The sequence below is a fragment of the Candoia aspera genome, chromosome 1 (genome assembly GCF_035149785.1).
Source record: "Candoia aspera isolate rCanAsp1 chromosome 1, rCanAsp1.hap2, whole genome shotgun sequence".
In the NCBI taxonomy this organism is placed as follows: domain Eukaryota; kingdom Metazoa; phylum Chordata; class Lepidosauria; order Squamata; family Boidae; genus Candoia; species Candoia aspera.
In genome coordinates, this window is record NC_086153.1 from 161,807,039 (window position 1) to 161,821,733 (window position 14,695).

Sequence of the window (14,695 nt, forward strand, 5' to 3'; positions counted from 1 at the left end):
TATATGAATGAGGCTGTCTAAGCTCTTCATTGTTTAAGAACTGAAGACTGAAGAAGTGCACACTTCATTGCTTTCTAGCATTCAGTGGGTTCCTGGAACCCTGGACCCTTGTTGGATAGCTAACAGCATGCATAGCTCTTCGGGATATGACAAAGGAGACCTTTGGGACTTCTTGCACATTTCCTGTTCCGAGACAATGATGAGAAAATGAGAGAATACTCCAGAGAGCAGCAATCCAGGGGGAGCTAATATTGTTCAGTCCCTCCCATCAAAGTCTTCCTGTTTAGGAGGGTTGGGACTGTGAATGCTTTTCAAGCTCCTCTACTGATCTGCTTTACTGCTGGAAGTTGCCCTGTTGGTTTAATAATAAATTTGTATTTATGTGTGAAGTCATTTTATTATATTTCTGTTAACTCAGTGTTGTCAGTCTCCTTGGGTTCCTTGAAAGAAATTGGTTCTTCATGTATCAGTTGATTAATCAGTATTTATTTTTACATAATTTGCATGGAGCTTTGATGAAAAATTGTCTAGTTGAATACACAGGGTTTTGTTTGTTGGAGAACACAAAACCCACATGCATGGAAATTTGCCCTCAGACTCACATAGGCTAGGATTCAGTAGAGAAGCTTTCCCCAGGTTGGTGCACTCAAGAGATGAAACATCCAAAACTGCATGGGATCAAGGGGCTTGAAGTCTGGCACATCTGAAGACCACACGACGGAGGAAAGCTGCAGTAGAAGCTCATTGGAATATTGCCCAGATCATTCATTTAATCCCAGACAGCAGTTTTGCAGCAAACAAGCAGTCAGGTGCCCTCTAGTGGTCCTTGAAAGAACTAAATGTTTCTTGAACAAAGGAAGTAGAGTTGGTGTCACATCCTATGGAAACATGAAGAGGAGGAATATTACCTTACAATTTCACTCTTGCCCCTAAAAGAGCAGTCCGTTTCAAATACAATTCCAGTTTTACCTAAGTAGGACTACCTGGGGAAAATTGCTTAGCTTTTCCCAGGTATCAGTTATATAAATATGGTGGAACAGTACCATGGTTGGAGCAAATACATATGAAGAATCCATCTATAGTGCAAAGATGCACTTTATTTTCCTAGCAATTATTTGTAAACTCTAGAAGTGCTACAATTTTGAATTTAGTCTTCATAGAATATGGTCCCCTTATCCTATAATAGCGTGTAAATTTTCCCCAGTTATTATGTACAATGTTGTCTTCAAAATAAACAGAAATATAAGCACTCCCAGTAGAATAGCCATATTTTTTCTTGATATAATTGAAGTTCATGTGTTTGTTCTACAGAAATAGCAAAGAGCCTGTTGCCAAATCTCCCTAGTAATCTCTTCATCCTCCTAATATCATTGTTACAATAATGGCACTATTAAAATACATAATGTTCATAAATTTTGTGGATCATGTGAACATCCATGTGACCCCCTGAATTGCATTTGGGATTAAAGTATTTCTATTTGTGTATTCAGAGCTAGTCTGGTCTAGTGGTTAAGGTATTTGACTTCTACTTCTGCCTTTGGCACAAAGTCTGCTGGGTGACTTTGGACCAGTCACGCTCTCTCAGTCTAGGAAGGAGGCACCAGCAAATCTCTTCCAAAAATGCTGCCAAGAAACTGCATGGACTTGTCCAAGTCCTTGCCAGGAGTCAAGGCTGACTCAAAGGCACTAAATAAACAATTAACTAAATAATGGTGTATTATTTCTGTCAAAGAGAATGTCAAGAAGAAAGGACTCTCATTAGTAGCCACACTATTAAGGTTGCACAGTGTCCTGCGACTGGACCGCCAACATCAGGAGAAATGCCTGAAAAAAGATGCCTATACTTTGTTCTCTAAACACAGAGGCTTTCACCCTAACTAAATTCTTGCACACTCATTTGCAAAGATCTGTGCTGCCCACTCTGAACTGGAGACTATCTAACCTAAAAACCAAAGAAGAGCCCTACTGGGTCAAGCCATTAGCCTATCTGGTCAGCATTCTGCATCACACCATGGCCCATCAGATATTTTCAGGGAGACGATAAACATGGACAGAGGGATGATAGCCCTTCTCCACTTCAGTTTTCTAGCAGCTCATGTTTAAGTTATGCTTTCTGTGATTCTGAAAGTAGACAGCTAGCCTTTGAGATCCCTGCCCTCCCTTATTTTTTCTAGTCCCCCTTTTGAAGCCGTCCTAATCAGTAATCATCACCTGGGACTGGCAACAGATTTCACAGTTCTAATACATATTGTTCACATACCTATGTTCCTTTTATCAATCTTGAAATTCCCTCCCTTTAAAACCCTAAATTTTGTGAGAGAGGGAGAAAAACTTAATTCCAACCACACTGCATCATTTTTCTTAATTTTAGCTCTGGGTAATTCATGCATGATTTCATGTACCTTATCATCTCTCTTCTTGCCCATCACTGCTCTAAGCTAAAAAGTACAAGTGTGAGAAGGAGCTGTTCTAGCCCCTCATCATTGAGGTTGCCCTTTCTTGTGCTCCTCTATGCTGCTCCATTGGGTACAGTAAGTTTTGTGCTGGTTTAATTGTAATTAATCATCAGGAATAATCTGAGGGTTATTATGTGATGAGTGAAAACAATGATGGCCATGCATAAGTTAGGAAAGCGTGGCTGTTTAAAAAGGCATTTGCAATTTTAAAAAGTCTGAAGGTGTCACCCCATATGCATTACTGTAAAGAATGGAATGGCTTAGTACAGATCACTGTTTCATCAATTCCATGGAATGCTAGTAGTTTCTCAAAAGTTGAGGACTGAGCTGAAACACAGCAAATATCTTTTAAGATATTCTATGGAGTGCAGGTAGACTCTGTTGAAATCACATGGGCCAGCCCTGGGGCCAGATGCTTTTCATATGAGCAGGGCATAGCAGAAAAATGTGACTATCTTTGAGCATCATCCATTGGCCACAGTACGCTGTAAATATTTGATAGCAACTTCTGCTGCTAGCGATACCTAGACATAGCCATTGTGGGAAACTGGATATAGACAGATGGCATCCTCCTCTTCTTCTCCCCCTTCTCCATGGAGAAGGAAAGTATTTCCTCTGCAGTAAGATGAAATTGTGTCCGCCTTGGGTTATGAGGGTGGAAGGGTAGGGTAGGATGTGAGATACCTTGTGGATGCCGTCAAAGAAGAGTCCAAGTCTTGAGGCCAGTTTGGCTGCTTTGACATACAATGAAAGGATATCATTAAAACTTGACAGGGGCTTTCCCTCCCATCCAGCTCTGATAAACTGCATAATGATTAGAAAAGACAGGTGGTAGACCTAACCACCCCTCCCTTTCTCTTTTAAGATCTCTGAAGACTCTTGGCAAATATGAACAAACTGAGTTCATTGTGTTCAAGCCTTTGTCTATATTTAATCTCATTTTTATTCAAGAGGAAGAGTAGACTTTTAAGCTATGTTGAGAACTTGCTTGGTTCACTGAACTCTCTGAGTGTAGCCAACCATTTGAGATGCTTTCTTTAAAATAATACCGAACAGCAGTGTTTGAGAATCCGAGGCCTTCTCTGCCCCAGAGAACTGAAACAGGTGGTGATAAGTTTGCTACTTCTATAAAAGGAATGATAGTGGCCCAGTATGGACTCATTTATTTGGATTTATACCAGCCAATATGGCCCATCAACACAGACAGTCTCAAGAAATGATGGCAGCAATTTCCAAGACTATTGTGTTTTCTGCACATTTCATGAGATCTGGCAGAGTGGGCATGCTACAAATCTCTTCGTTGAAACAGTGTTGCCTGGCAGGGCTTCGGAAATGTGCCTTCTTTTTCATGGCACCTGCCTTATGGAACAGCTTCCCCTCAGAGATGCCTCTGGCCCCTACCCTGTTGGCCTTCAGGAAAGCTGTGAAAATCCAGCAGAGAGGATTTTCCTGTCATCTAGGGAGTTACATTTGGCAGGCCCTAAGTGGCAGGCCTTTTCAGCTGTGGCAGCCATGTTGTGGAATATCCTCCTCCCTGAGGTGAGGCTGGCTCCCTCACTTTTGGCTTTCCAAAGGTCCCTCAAGACCTGGTTGTGGCATCAGGCCTGGGGACCCCAGGGAACTGGTGCACTAGTAGGTGGTTTCATTATTATTTAACATCCCTTCGCCTACTATTTCTTCTTTTAGCTTTGTTTTTTATAATTTTGAATGATGATGATGATGATGATGATGATGATTGATGGTATTTATTAACTATTGTCTTTTAGCTTTGTTGTGCACTGCCCAGAGTCACTTGTTTTGTGAGATGGGCGGCTATATGAATTTGACAAATGAATATGAAAATAAAAATTTGGCTTTTCCCCAGGCATCGGGACCAGGATATTGATGGAGTTGGCATGGTGTGGTGGATTTATGGATATAAATGTTTGTCAGGGCCTCAACACTATTTTTCATTTAAACAGTTGTAATAATAATTACAATAATGTGTTTTTTACTCTTGTTCTCCATCCATAGTTCCTTCTGGTAGATGGGTGACCATATAAATTTGTTTAATAAATAAACCCTACCCTGAAAAGCAGGGTTAAAATTAATAATAAAATCCATTCTCACATCTGTGATTTATTTGTGATTTATTTATTTTATTTATACTTCAAATTTAGTCATCGCCCATCTCACTCAAGGAGCGACTCTGGGCAGTTTACAATAAAAACTGTTTTAGATGCTTCACCGCTTGGATTTTTTATTCTTTATTTTTTCTTTCTATTTATAGTATTTTTTTACTGTATTTTACTTTTTGTATTATTGTGATGGTTTTAATTGCTTGTTGTAAACTGCCCAGAGGCCTCCGACGGGAGGAGATGGGCGGGGATAAATTAGATAAATAAAATAATAAAATAATAAATAAAACAAAAATAAATAATCATTAAAATACAATAAAACAATATTCTTACATCAAAGTATAATCCAAGACAGAGGTGTTAAAAAGGTCTTAATCTGCAGGAGCATCTTCAGGGTGCCAGGCACCCCCAGGGCTGGCCGCTCCTCCTCCCACCCCACAGGAGCTGACAGAGCCGGCAGAGTGGGGGCTTGTCTCACCTCTAGGGGAAGAGTGTTCCATAGTGCGGGAGCAGCAGCAGGTCTGCTTTAAGAAGCGCATTAACCTGCATAAGTTGTTGCTTTAAAGCAGCAACATCCTTTTTGCAGGTTGGCACAGAAGCATGAAAAAGAAAGATGGGCTTCTTTAAAGAATGAGCCTCGTGTGGCGCAGAGTGGCAGGCGGCAGTATTGCAGCCAAAACTCTCCCCACAACCTGAATCTGATCCCAGCAGAAGTTGGATTCTCTCTTGGGTAGCCAGCTCAGGTCGACTCAGCCTTCCATCCTTCCGAGGCTGGTAAAATGAGTACCCAGCTCACTGGGGGAAAGGTAATTACGACTGGGGAAGGCAATGGCAGACCACCCCACTATAGTCTGCCAAGAAAACATTGCAAAAGCGGTGTCCCCCAAAGGGACAGACATGACTCGGTGCTTGCACAGGGGACCTTTCACCTTTCACCTTTCTTTAAAGAATAGCAGAGAAGTGCTGTGCTTAGGTAAGAACCTGAATTGTTTTTGAAGCACTCACAGCCCTATCTTGTGATGTTTGTGGAAAACAGGTAAAGCTTTAGTAACACAGCAAATAAAGTCAAAATGAATGCATTAAAAAAATACAAAATGAATCATTAATATTTATTAGTTGCCTTTACTCTTAAGACTCTCAATATTGTATGAGATTCCATACACCACCATTTTCTTCTCACAAGAACCACCTAAGGTAGCAAGACTGTAATTTGGCACAAAGGTCATTATCAGTCCTGGGGAAAATACTGTTTTTAGATCATGAATTCTACTTACAAATATACAAAGGGCTGACGTTAGTACTGGTGTTCAGCTGTCTAGTCCAGAAGTCTAAAATGAGTGCAACATGTTCCAACTTTGAGGGTGGGGAGGGGATTATTTATTTCAAATGAACCCCTCATCATCTCAGTAGACAAGTCCATTGGTAGTCACATGGTCTTGCTTTTGGGGATTTAATGGCAACACCTCACAGCAGGGCAATTTGGGATAAATTTCTTGGAAACCATGCATTTATGCAGACTTGCATCCATTTGGCATTCACACCACCTCCATACAGAAAATAAAAAACAGTCTTTGACATCATATTTGCCTGGATTTGTTTGTTTGTTGGGGGGGTAGCAATCTTCTTTCCACCAAAAGTAATGTATGTGTGTATATATACATCCATACATACAGTAAACTCTTTAATATTTCTCTTCCTCTTTTCTGCCTGCTTTACAGTTTGATTACTCATGGCTTTGGAACTCCTGCGATTTGTGCTGCCCTAAGCACTTTCCAAACTGTTCTCAGTGAGATGCTGAACTACCTGGAAAAACACACAGCACACAAAAATGGTGGAGCAGCAGAATCTGGCCAAGGACACAGCAGCTCGGAGAAAGGCCCACTGAGGAAAACATCAGAGGCAGCAGTGAAAGAGGGCAAAACAGAAAAGACAGACTAGCAACATCAGACAGAATTTATTTCCAGAGAACCTTGCTGCTGTTATTTTTTTTTAAAACATATATCTATCTAGCTATATCTATATATGCCTATACATCTCATTGAAGGTGATCTAGCTCCTGTGGACCAAACTGAACGGGGGAACAGAAAAAAGTTTGTAAAAACTCACCAACCTGAACAACTCTAAGGACAGCAATGTACACTAACTATGTGATAAGATTATCCATTTTTAAGCGTTGCTCTTGAAACTGCTTTGTGTGTGTGTGTGTGTGCGCGTGCACATACATCCAGTCATTCCAAATATTACACTAACACACATTTTCATAGCACTTCCAGACTTGGGAGTGCCATCAGGTATTACGAAAATACAACATCATGGGATACACAGATTCTGGGAGAACTTCTATCACCCCACCCATCTGATGGATGAAAGGGAAAAGAACACCTCTTTTCACTTCCACTGAGACCGCATGAAAGAACCCCTGGACTGGGAAATGAAAGACCTCAGAGCTTTTGAGAGTACAACTACTGCATTGTCAGAATTGATGACTGAGGCCTGGGCATTTATAAATAATCCTCACCAGAGCTATGTCAAAGCCCATAAAGGCAAGTCCTTCTCAGGATACAACATCAGGATGAAATCACAGATTAGAATGAACAAACCTGGGCTTCAGTCTATTGCCTTTTTCCCTCTAGGAGAAGTCAAACGACAGATTCACCTCAATGAGTCCCTTTCCCATTTGCAGTTCCTCTTATTAGCCAATTTTCACCTCGGCAAGAAGTGATATACAGTCACATGCTCTGCGGGTTCAAAAGAAGGGACTGGAGAGGTCTATTGTATTATTTTGATATTACTGTTTTTTGTATCCCTTTTCATAACAGTTCTGACTCAACACCAGGTGTTATCCAGGTGCGGGTTGAGGGCAGGCCAGAGTTGTTCTTCCTTGCTCTAGTCCTCTAGGACATATCCCTAGGAATGCCTGGAAGAACAATGTTATATGCTGAGTTGTAAGTGGGTAGGCCCTGGGCATCCTTGAATAGGCAAGATTCCTTATCACCTAGGCACAGCCCACATCAAGGTGCCCGTTGCTGCAGAAGTTGTCTTGTCATAAACGTGGAGATGTCATACATAAGGAGCAGTAACAGGGCCAGCTAAAACAAGCAGGAGGTCTCCTCCTTTTCTGGGATCATCCATAGAACATTTTTCTCATGATAACACTTTTCAGAAGACCCATTAGCTCTAAACTAACGATGTAAATATAAACTAAGGTGACCATCCTTAGAAGACACACTCTTGTATGGGTTCCTGGCTGCTCTGGTACTGCCATGCTGGTAAGAGTTAACTGCTTACAGAAGCAGAGAGGAGGAGTTTTTAATTCAGGAGGGAGGTAAGACTCCGAAAGGTAAAGTCTGCTCATTCAAGTCGCCCATGAAATTTACATGGGAATGATGTAGAACTTGTTTACCGTTGCCATCTTCCAAGTAGATTTCTTTAAAAATTACATTTATCAGTAAATTAATGCCCAACTTCTTATTTCAGGCAGCTTACAACAGTCTAATTTAGTCTAGTCTAAAGGCCTGTGGTCTCCTCCCCTAGTATTAACCTGCTTTCCTGAACTTTTTCAAATCAGCCAAGATCAGCTTGGTTAAATTTACTTGTTAGGACAAGTACTCACAAAGTAGCAGTACAAGTAGTTCCCATTTAGCAAACACAAGTGGGACCAGCAACGTGGTCATTAAGTGAAGCAGCCACTAAGTGAAACAGCAGTTGTACTTATGATCTTAAGTTTTGTTTGTTTGTTTGTTTATTTTCTATCCCACCTTTATTATTTTTATAAATAACTCAAGGTGGCAAACTTACCTAATACTCCTTCCTCCTCCTATTTCCCCCACAACAGCAATCCTGTGAGGTGAGTTGGGCTGAGAGAGAGGGCCTGGCCCAAGGTCACCCAGCCGGCTTTCACACCCAAGGCAGGCCTAGAACTCTCAGTCTCCTGGTTTCTAGCCTGTTGCCCTTCCTTTGCTTTACAGACCTGCAAAGGTTGTACATGTGAGGACTGGTTGTAAAGTTATTTTTCATCACCGTCATAACTGCGAACAGTCACTAAACAAGGACTACCTGTAATGAAACCTCAGCTGGTCTCCTGGCACAGTTCATTCAAAACACACGATCTGCTTAAGCATGGTACTGTCCTATTATGAAGAACAATTATGGGCCAATATGTCTCCCATGCAATGAGCGTATCATTCCAATAGGAGACATCTGTTCCCAAAAAAGAACCAACCACACACAATGGTGCAAACGGAGTTCCACCAGAGTCAGCGATACTACAGTGAAATCTCCACACCTAAGCAATTACTGTAATTTCACTAAAGTATGGCTACACATATGACTGTTTAAGTATGGTAGAGATGCCCTGTATGCCATACAAATGTATTATTTGTACCTTTGGATTCAAAATTGAGTTTAATAAGCTTAACTTCTTGTTAGGTTTGATTCCAAATGTCTGGTGTGGGTAAGACATCAGTCTCTAAATCTGTCAATTGTTTGTTGGTAGCCACCAACAAACATTGATGAGATCTGCCAGTGACTGCTTCTACTAAGAAATGTCATTCCGGGTTCAAGAGAAAGATCTTTTCAGTTAGTATGGGCAGGCCACTTGAGACTGTATATTCAACATTCGGGGGGTCTACTGTGCCATCATACAAATGACTTTAGATGGTAGCAATCAAGGCCTTTCCCTAATTTTGAAATCCTGGCAAAAACTTCATTGCAGCTTTACAGTCCTTTCCTTGTTCCGTTCATATTTAAACGACTCACTGGGTCTTTAAAGGATCAGTTCTTTCTGTTGTTGATTAGTAAGTAAGCTCACTACCCAAAGATCTCTCTTCTCTACCTGACATGCGACCATCCTTAGGACGTCCTTCACGTTTTACATTTTTATAAAATGCATATCTAAAAAATGAATAGTGTGGAAACCACTTGTCTGAAACTAGGAAGTAGGCTGCAGCTGAATATAATATAGCCCGAGGCTTCATACCACAAAAAAAATTATTCGTTGCTATCTGATATGTAGTATGATTGTTTCACCTTTAACTGATGAACATGAACAGATTTAGTGTATGGTCTCTCTCAAACCTCTGTGTAAATACTGCATCCTGTTCATTCCTTACTTTCAAGACTTCCTCACAGGCATGATTGTTTCGTAGAAGCATTAATCTGATTGCACCCTGTTTTGTTCTGTTTTTGTTTTATTTTATTTGTATCCCTCTCTACTTTGGTGAATTTTAATAAAATGAAGAGAGGGAAAAATTCTTTTGTTCTGGACACTAATCCACCAGAAAGGGTTGTGGATCATTCTACATCAACTGATCTTCAAAGAGATCACGCCCCAATAGCTGACCTATAAAAGGGCAAGAGAAACTGGCGGTAACAGGTTTCAGGCCAATAGAAATTCTCTCAGAGGTGATTTTCAAACCTTTTTTCTCTTGGCTGGGTTGCAGATCAGGAGGCCGGGAAGAGCAGGTGGTTTTCCTACATCAGATAAAGGTCCAATTTCAGTTCCAGTTTAAAATAACTGTAATTTTAACCCTTGATTTTCCTTTTGTATGATGGATTCTGTACAGCAATCACTGTAATTGTATTAAGTATGAATGAGCACCTGGACACAAGAAGACAAAACTTCATGGTTTCCCCTCCCATTTTGTAACTTGGCAATGAAATGCATAGTTATCTTTCTGTTTCTTATATGACATGTCTATTAGACATGACCCTAAGAAAATATGACCACATTTAAGTGAACATTTCACAGCAATAAAATCAATGCTGATTTATGCACTTGGAAATAATTTCTAAGCAGCAATAGCATGCAAATGGCAGAGGTGCTGCCTCTACCACCACGTTTCTGGGTAAGGGAAATGCAGGCGATACAGTCTTGTCCATTAATCAATCTTCCTGCCAGGTTAAATTGCTACCTTTTGTATAATGGCTTTGTTCACACAACATATAAAGCGGATTTGTGAAACCATCTAAGCAGAATTTGCTAAATTCACACAATATTGTAAATTAGTGTTTAAAAACCACATTGACACAATGAATAGGAAAAAAAATCATATTGATTGGTTTAACAAGTTGTGAGAATCCAAGCAATGGTAAGGACACTGAGTTCATATTTGTGTTAAGCTAGTATGTGATTTGTTTCAATATGGCTCAGCAAGAAATGTGAATTCAACCACTATGGCTTGAGTAAACAGTGGGATGTGTTAATCTTGCTAGAGAAGCTTGCTCAAAGTATCAAGTAGAATCATGGGAAGTTCACATCTCACTATTCTGCATTCCGGGGTTCCACTGAATTTAGTGAGCCTTACTTCCAAGTAATTGTACTTAGGCATACAGGCAAAGGGTCTCTCAACTACTCCCAGCTCTGAAGTCCTAGTTACAGATTCAAAAACTAACAGTCCTGGGAAGACTTGAAAGCTTTCTCAGAAGGAACATTATACCTACTAGGCTTGGCTTCTTTCATGATCAGGAATCTGAGAGGACAAAATAATCGAATCACTGGTGTGTGTGTGTGTGTGTGTGTGTGTGTGTGTGTTTACACTTTGAAGATGCAACATCCAGGCACAATATAATTAGGTCACTTACTGGCTGTGTTCACACAACATGCCACATGTGATGCTCAGTTAGTTTTATCTTACCTTCTTTTTTTTCTTTTTCATCTTCAGTTATTTAACCTGTCTCTCTGAATTACCAGTCAGTAAGGCTGACATCCATCCAGAAACAAAAGACGCATTTCATTCCTGAGTACAAAAAGGATCAGGAAGGTCTTTTTGCCATATGGAGATACATAGCATCCCAAACTGGCTATGGAAAAGAATGAGGAGGGAGAGAAAGGTATTTAAAGTAGATATTTATTCAGATATTTAAAGTAGAAACAAGGAGGAAAGAGGTACTGTTTCACTCATTAATATCACAGCCACCACTAATCCACATTCACCTTTCTCCATCCCCTCTATACTACTGTTTCTAAGCAAAAGATCATATCATGGATCTAGTTTGTGTTGGAAGTCCTGGCAAATCCAGCATGCCTCATTAGCATATGGATAGTTGCTCTAGGATGCAACTCTTGTGATTCTGAGGAAGCTGTTGCCACTCCCACTTCCTCCCTCTCTCTTCCTTCTTCCACCGGGAGCAAAGCATGCAGCATGCTTTGCCTCCCACTCCATCTTGGGCCATGCGGTCAACCTAAGAAAAGAAACTTTCTCCCTTTTCTTCCACACAGCTCTTGGCAGCTGTAGGGCTGAGAGTTTAGGGTGAATTAAGTTTAGAAAGAACAGAAGATACAAGGAACTTCATTTTCCACCGAAGATGGTTGTAACAACAAAGAATAAAGTCAGTAAGACTCTTTTTACTTCTTAACCTACTATATCTAAGTGTGTAATTCTTTATGCTTGGGAGGGCTGAGTGCGTAAGATCAATAACCTGTGTTTCTCTGACATGCTCATTAAAGCTATTTTAAGATAATATTCTTTTTCTGTGCTCAGGTTCTCCTCTGTGTTAAACTCTGCTCATTCAGTGATTCTAGCAGGCCACTAAATGGCTTCAGTTTGGTCCATATGCTAGTAGCAATGGGGGAACTTTATGGAAAATGTTATCCCCTAGTACAAAATTACCTGCAGGAAAATAGAAGAGGAAAGGACAGCTTTCTCCTAGTTGGTGCTTTCCAGATATTTTGGGAGTTCCAATTCCCCAAATTCCCAGCCAGTATGTTGGCCCAGTTATATTTCAGTGATATCCAAAAGGACATTGGTTCTCCATTCTGCCATACTACATCCATACTCCGTTCTCTGTAGTGACCTGTCGAAAAGCAAAATGAACAATTCAGGATCTTTGCACCAAATTGACCCACCAATTTGGAATTTGAGAAGCTCCTGAAGGGCAGATGCCCTATCTCATGTGAATTCACTTGTCTGTAAACCAGAGCTGGATGCAGATGAATTTAGTCTGGAATGAATGAATGCCAAAATGAAACATTCCAAAATCCATTTCCAATACTGCTGGCATGGTGACTAAACATAACTGATAGCTAGTTAAATTTGGCTTTTCTTCCTAGAAGAAATGAACCCTTCAGACAGGTTCCCTAAACCTTGGAATGGTCCTAAGGATGTTCAGTGGGCCAAGTTCCTGCCTGGAACTTTACCTATAGCTGGTAAAGGGACCATCCCCTTGTGCTTTTAGTCTACCTTAGACCATGGAGTCATATTTTGGTGTAATGCAGCTGCCCTAGAGCTTTAGTGGCCCTCATGAGAAACCTTTCTTGGACATAGTGACCAACTCCTGCACTTGTAAAGCCCCAAGAATGCTGACTGCAAAATGAAATAAAGAATAACACTTATCATTGCTGGGGGTGGTGGGGGGGGTAGAGCATATCTCACCCTCATTTGAAACCAGCCAGCATTCCAGGTATCCTCACTGACATGAATGAGAGAGATTTCTAATTTTTATGACTACCTAGCTGGCTGCCTTTCTTTACTCTGAGCTGAAACTGTGGATGGAATTGCTCATCTCGATAGTGAGTGATGTATACCCAAATTCTCTCAGCTTGCTTTTATAGCATGGATGTAATCTTATTTTAACAATATGCCTCATAGCATTAAGAGGGCTCCTCCTCCTCCATTTCAAGCTAATGGCTCTACTCTGGATAATGGCAAGGGAGAAGAGGAGGAGGAGGAGCCGATGCCCTCTATTGAAATCTCAGCTAGAGGAGTGATGTTCTCTCCCCCATCTCTGGTGCAGAGTTTCTCCACCTTGGCAACTTTAAGGTGTGTGGACTTCAACTCCCAGAATTCCCCAGCTGGCATGGGAATTCTGGGGTTGAAGTCCACACACCTTAAAGTTGCCAAGGTGGAGAAACTCTGCTCTGGTAGATCAGCTAAAACTTTATTAACTTCCAATGTGTCACCATCTCAGCAAGATCAGATAGCAAGCTTTGTATTAATGCTGAAACTCCCATCAGTTCTTAAATGGAGGCATGATCAATTTACAGTAAGCTTGGAAAATAGCATATCTAGGATCCACTGAGCCCAAAATCATAAAATCCCAAGCCTTTAAATTTGATAAAGATCTGGAATCATTGAAGAGAATTATTGCTATTTCTCTTGAAACTAATTAAGACATGGGGGGCGGGGGGTAGGATCAATCCCAAACTCATTACGAATTTACAAACTGCACTGTGTACAGTGCAGGGGCAACTCACCAGAAATAATTTAAAAATAATTAACCTACCTTTAGACGCTGAGCAGCAGAAGCTGTTGTTAAATTACATAGAAAGATGCCTTCAGGAAATCATCTCACTGCTGGCTGATTTTAAACTTGAGATAATGGACACTTACAGATTGAGGGCAATAGGCAGTCCTTCAGAGAGACCTGCCCCCATAATTGTTAAATTTCTGGAGTCTAGTACTACAGGTCACCTCTTACAACTTCCAAGACAAGCCGGGTTGAAACACCATGGATGAAAAATTATAACTCATCCAGGTCTTTCTTTAGGGTGTTCCAGTTAACAGCAAGAGTTTGATCTTGGGCTTACGCTCGCAAGAACTAAGAGAGCGAAATACTTTTCCTGTGCCCAGCAATCTTCTGCCTCTCTTGAAGGTGAGATCCAAAGGGTCCATATGGACAAGTTCGTATCCTGCTGTGGACGTTTTCTATGCTCTGTGCTTATCTGAAGAGTAACAGCTTTGTTTCTCTTTCACCTCCTTCTTTGCTTTTCTTACTATATGAGCTGTAACTGGAGTCGCTCACCCATGGCCACCTGGCCAAAAAAGATACCTCCCAACCACATGCTAAGCTATATGCAGCCTTTAGAGATTTTAGAGTGGCCTTTGATCTAATTTCCCAGCCTAAGCTCCTTCTGCTTATTTATAAATTATACGATAATTCAGCTATAAGAATCAAATACGGTTCCCAGGGACTTTATACCAAGGAGATTCCTGTCAGTAGTGGAGTCTGGCAGGGATGCATTCTGGCACCACCACTATTGTCACAGTATATCAATCCTTAAGTTGCTAGGATGAACGATCTGTCTCACCATCCCCAGAATTGGCAGAGAAACATATCCCAGTTCTCTCATATGAAGAGGATGGCGTTCTGCTTTGCCAGAGTTCAGCAGGCCTGAAAAGAGCA

The 14,695-nt window shown here is 40.9% G+C and overlaps 1 protein-coding gene across 1 annotated transcript in view; it reads left to right on the forward strand.

Moving 5' to 3' along the window:
• Positions 1-6,511, forward strand: part of TFAP2D (transcription factor AP-2 delta) — a 43,414-nt gene extending 36,903 nt beyond the window's left edge. The window contains exon 8 of the mRNA XM_063291459.1: positions 6,292-6,511. Within this exon, the coding sequence (XP_063147529.1) occupies positions 6,292-6,511 (220 nt within the window). The remainder of the gene's footprint in view (positions 1-6,291) is intronic.
• The last annotated feature ends 8,184 nt before the right edge of the window (positions 6,512-14,695 follow it).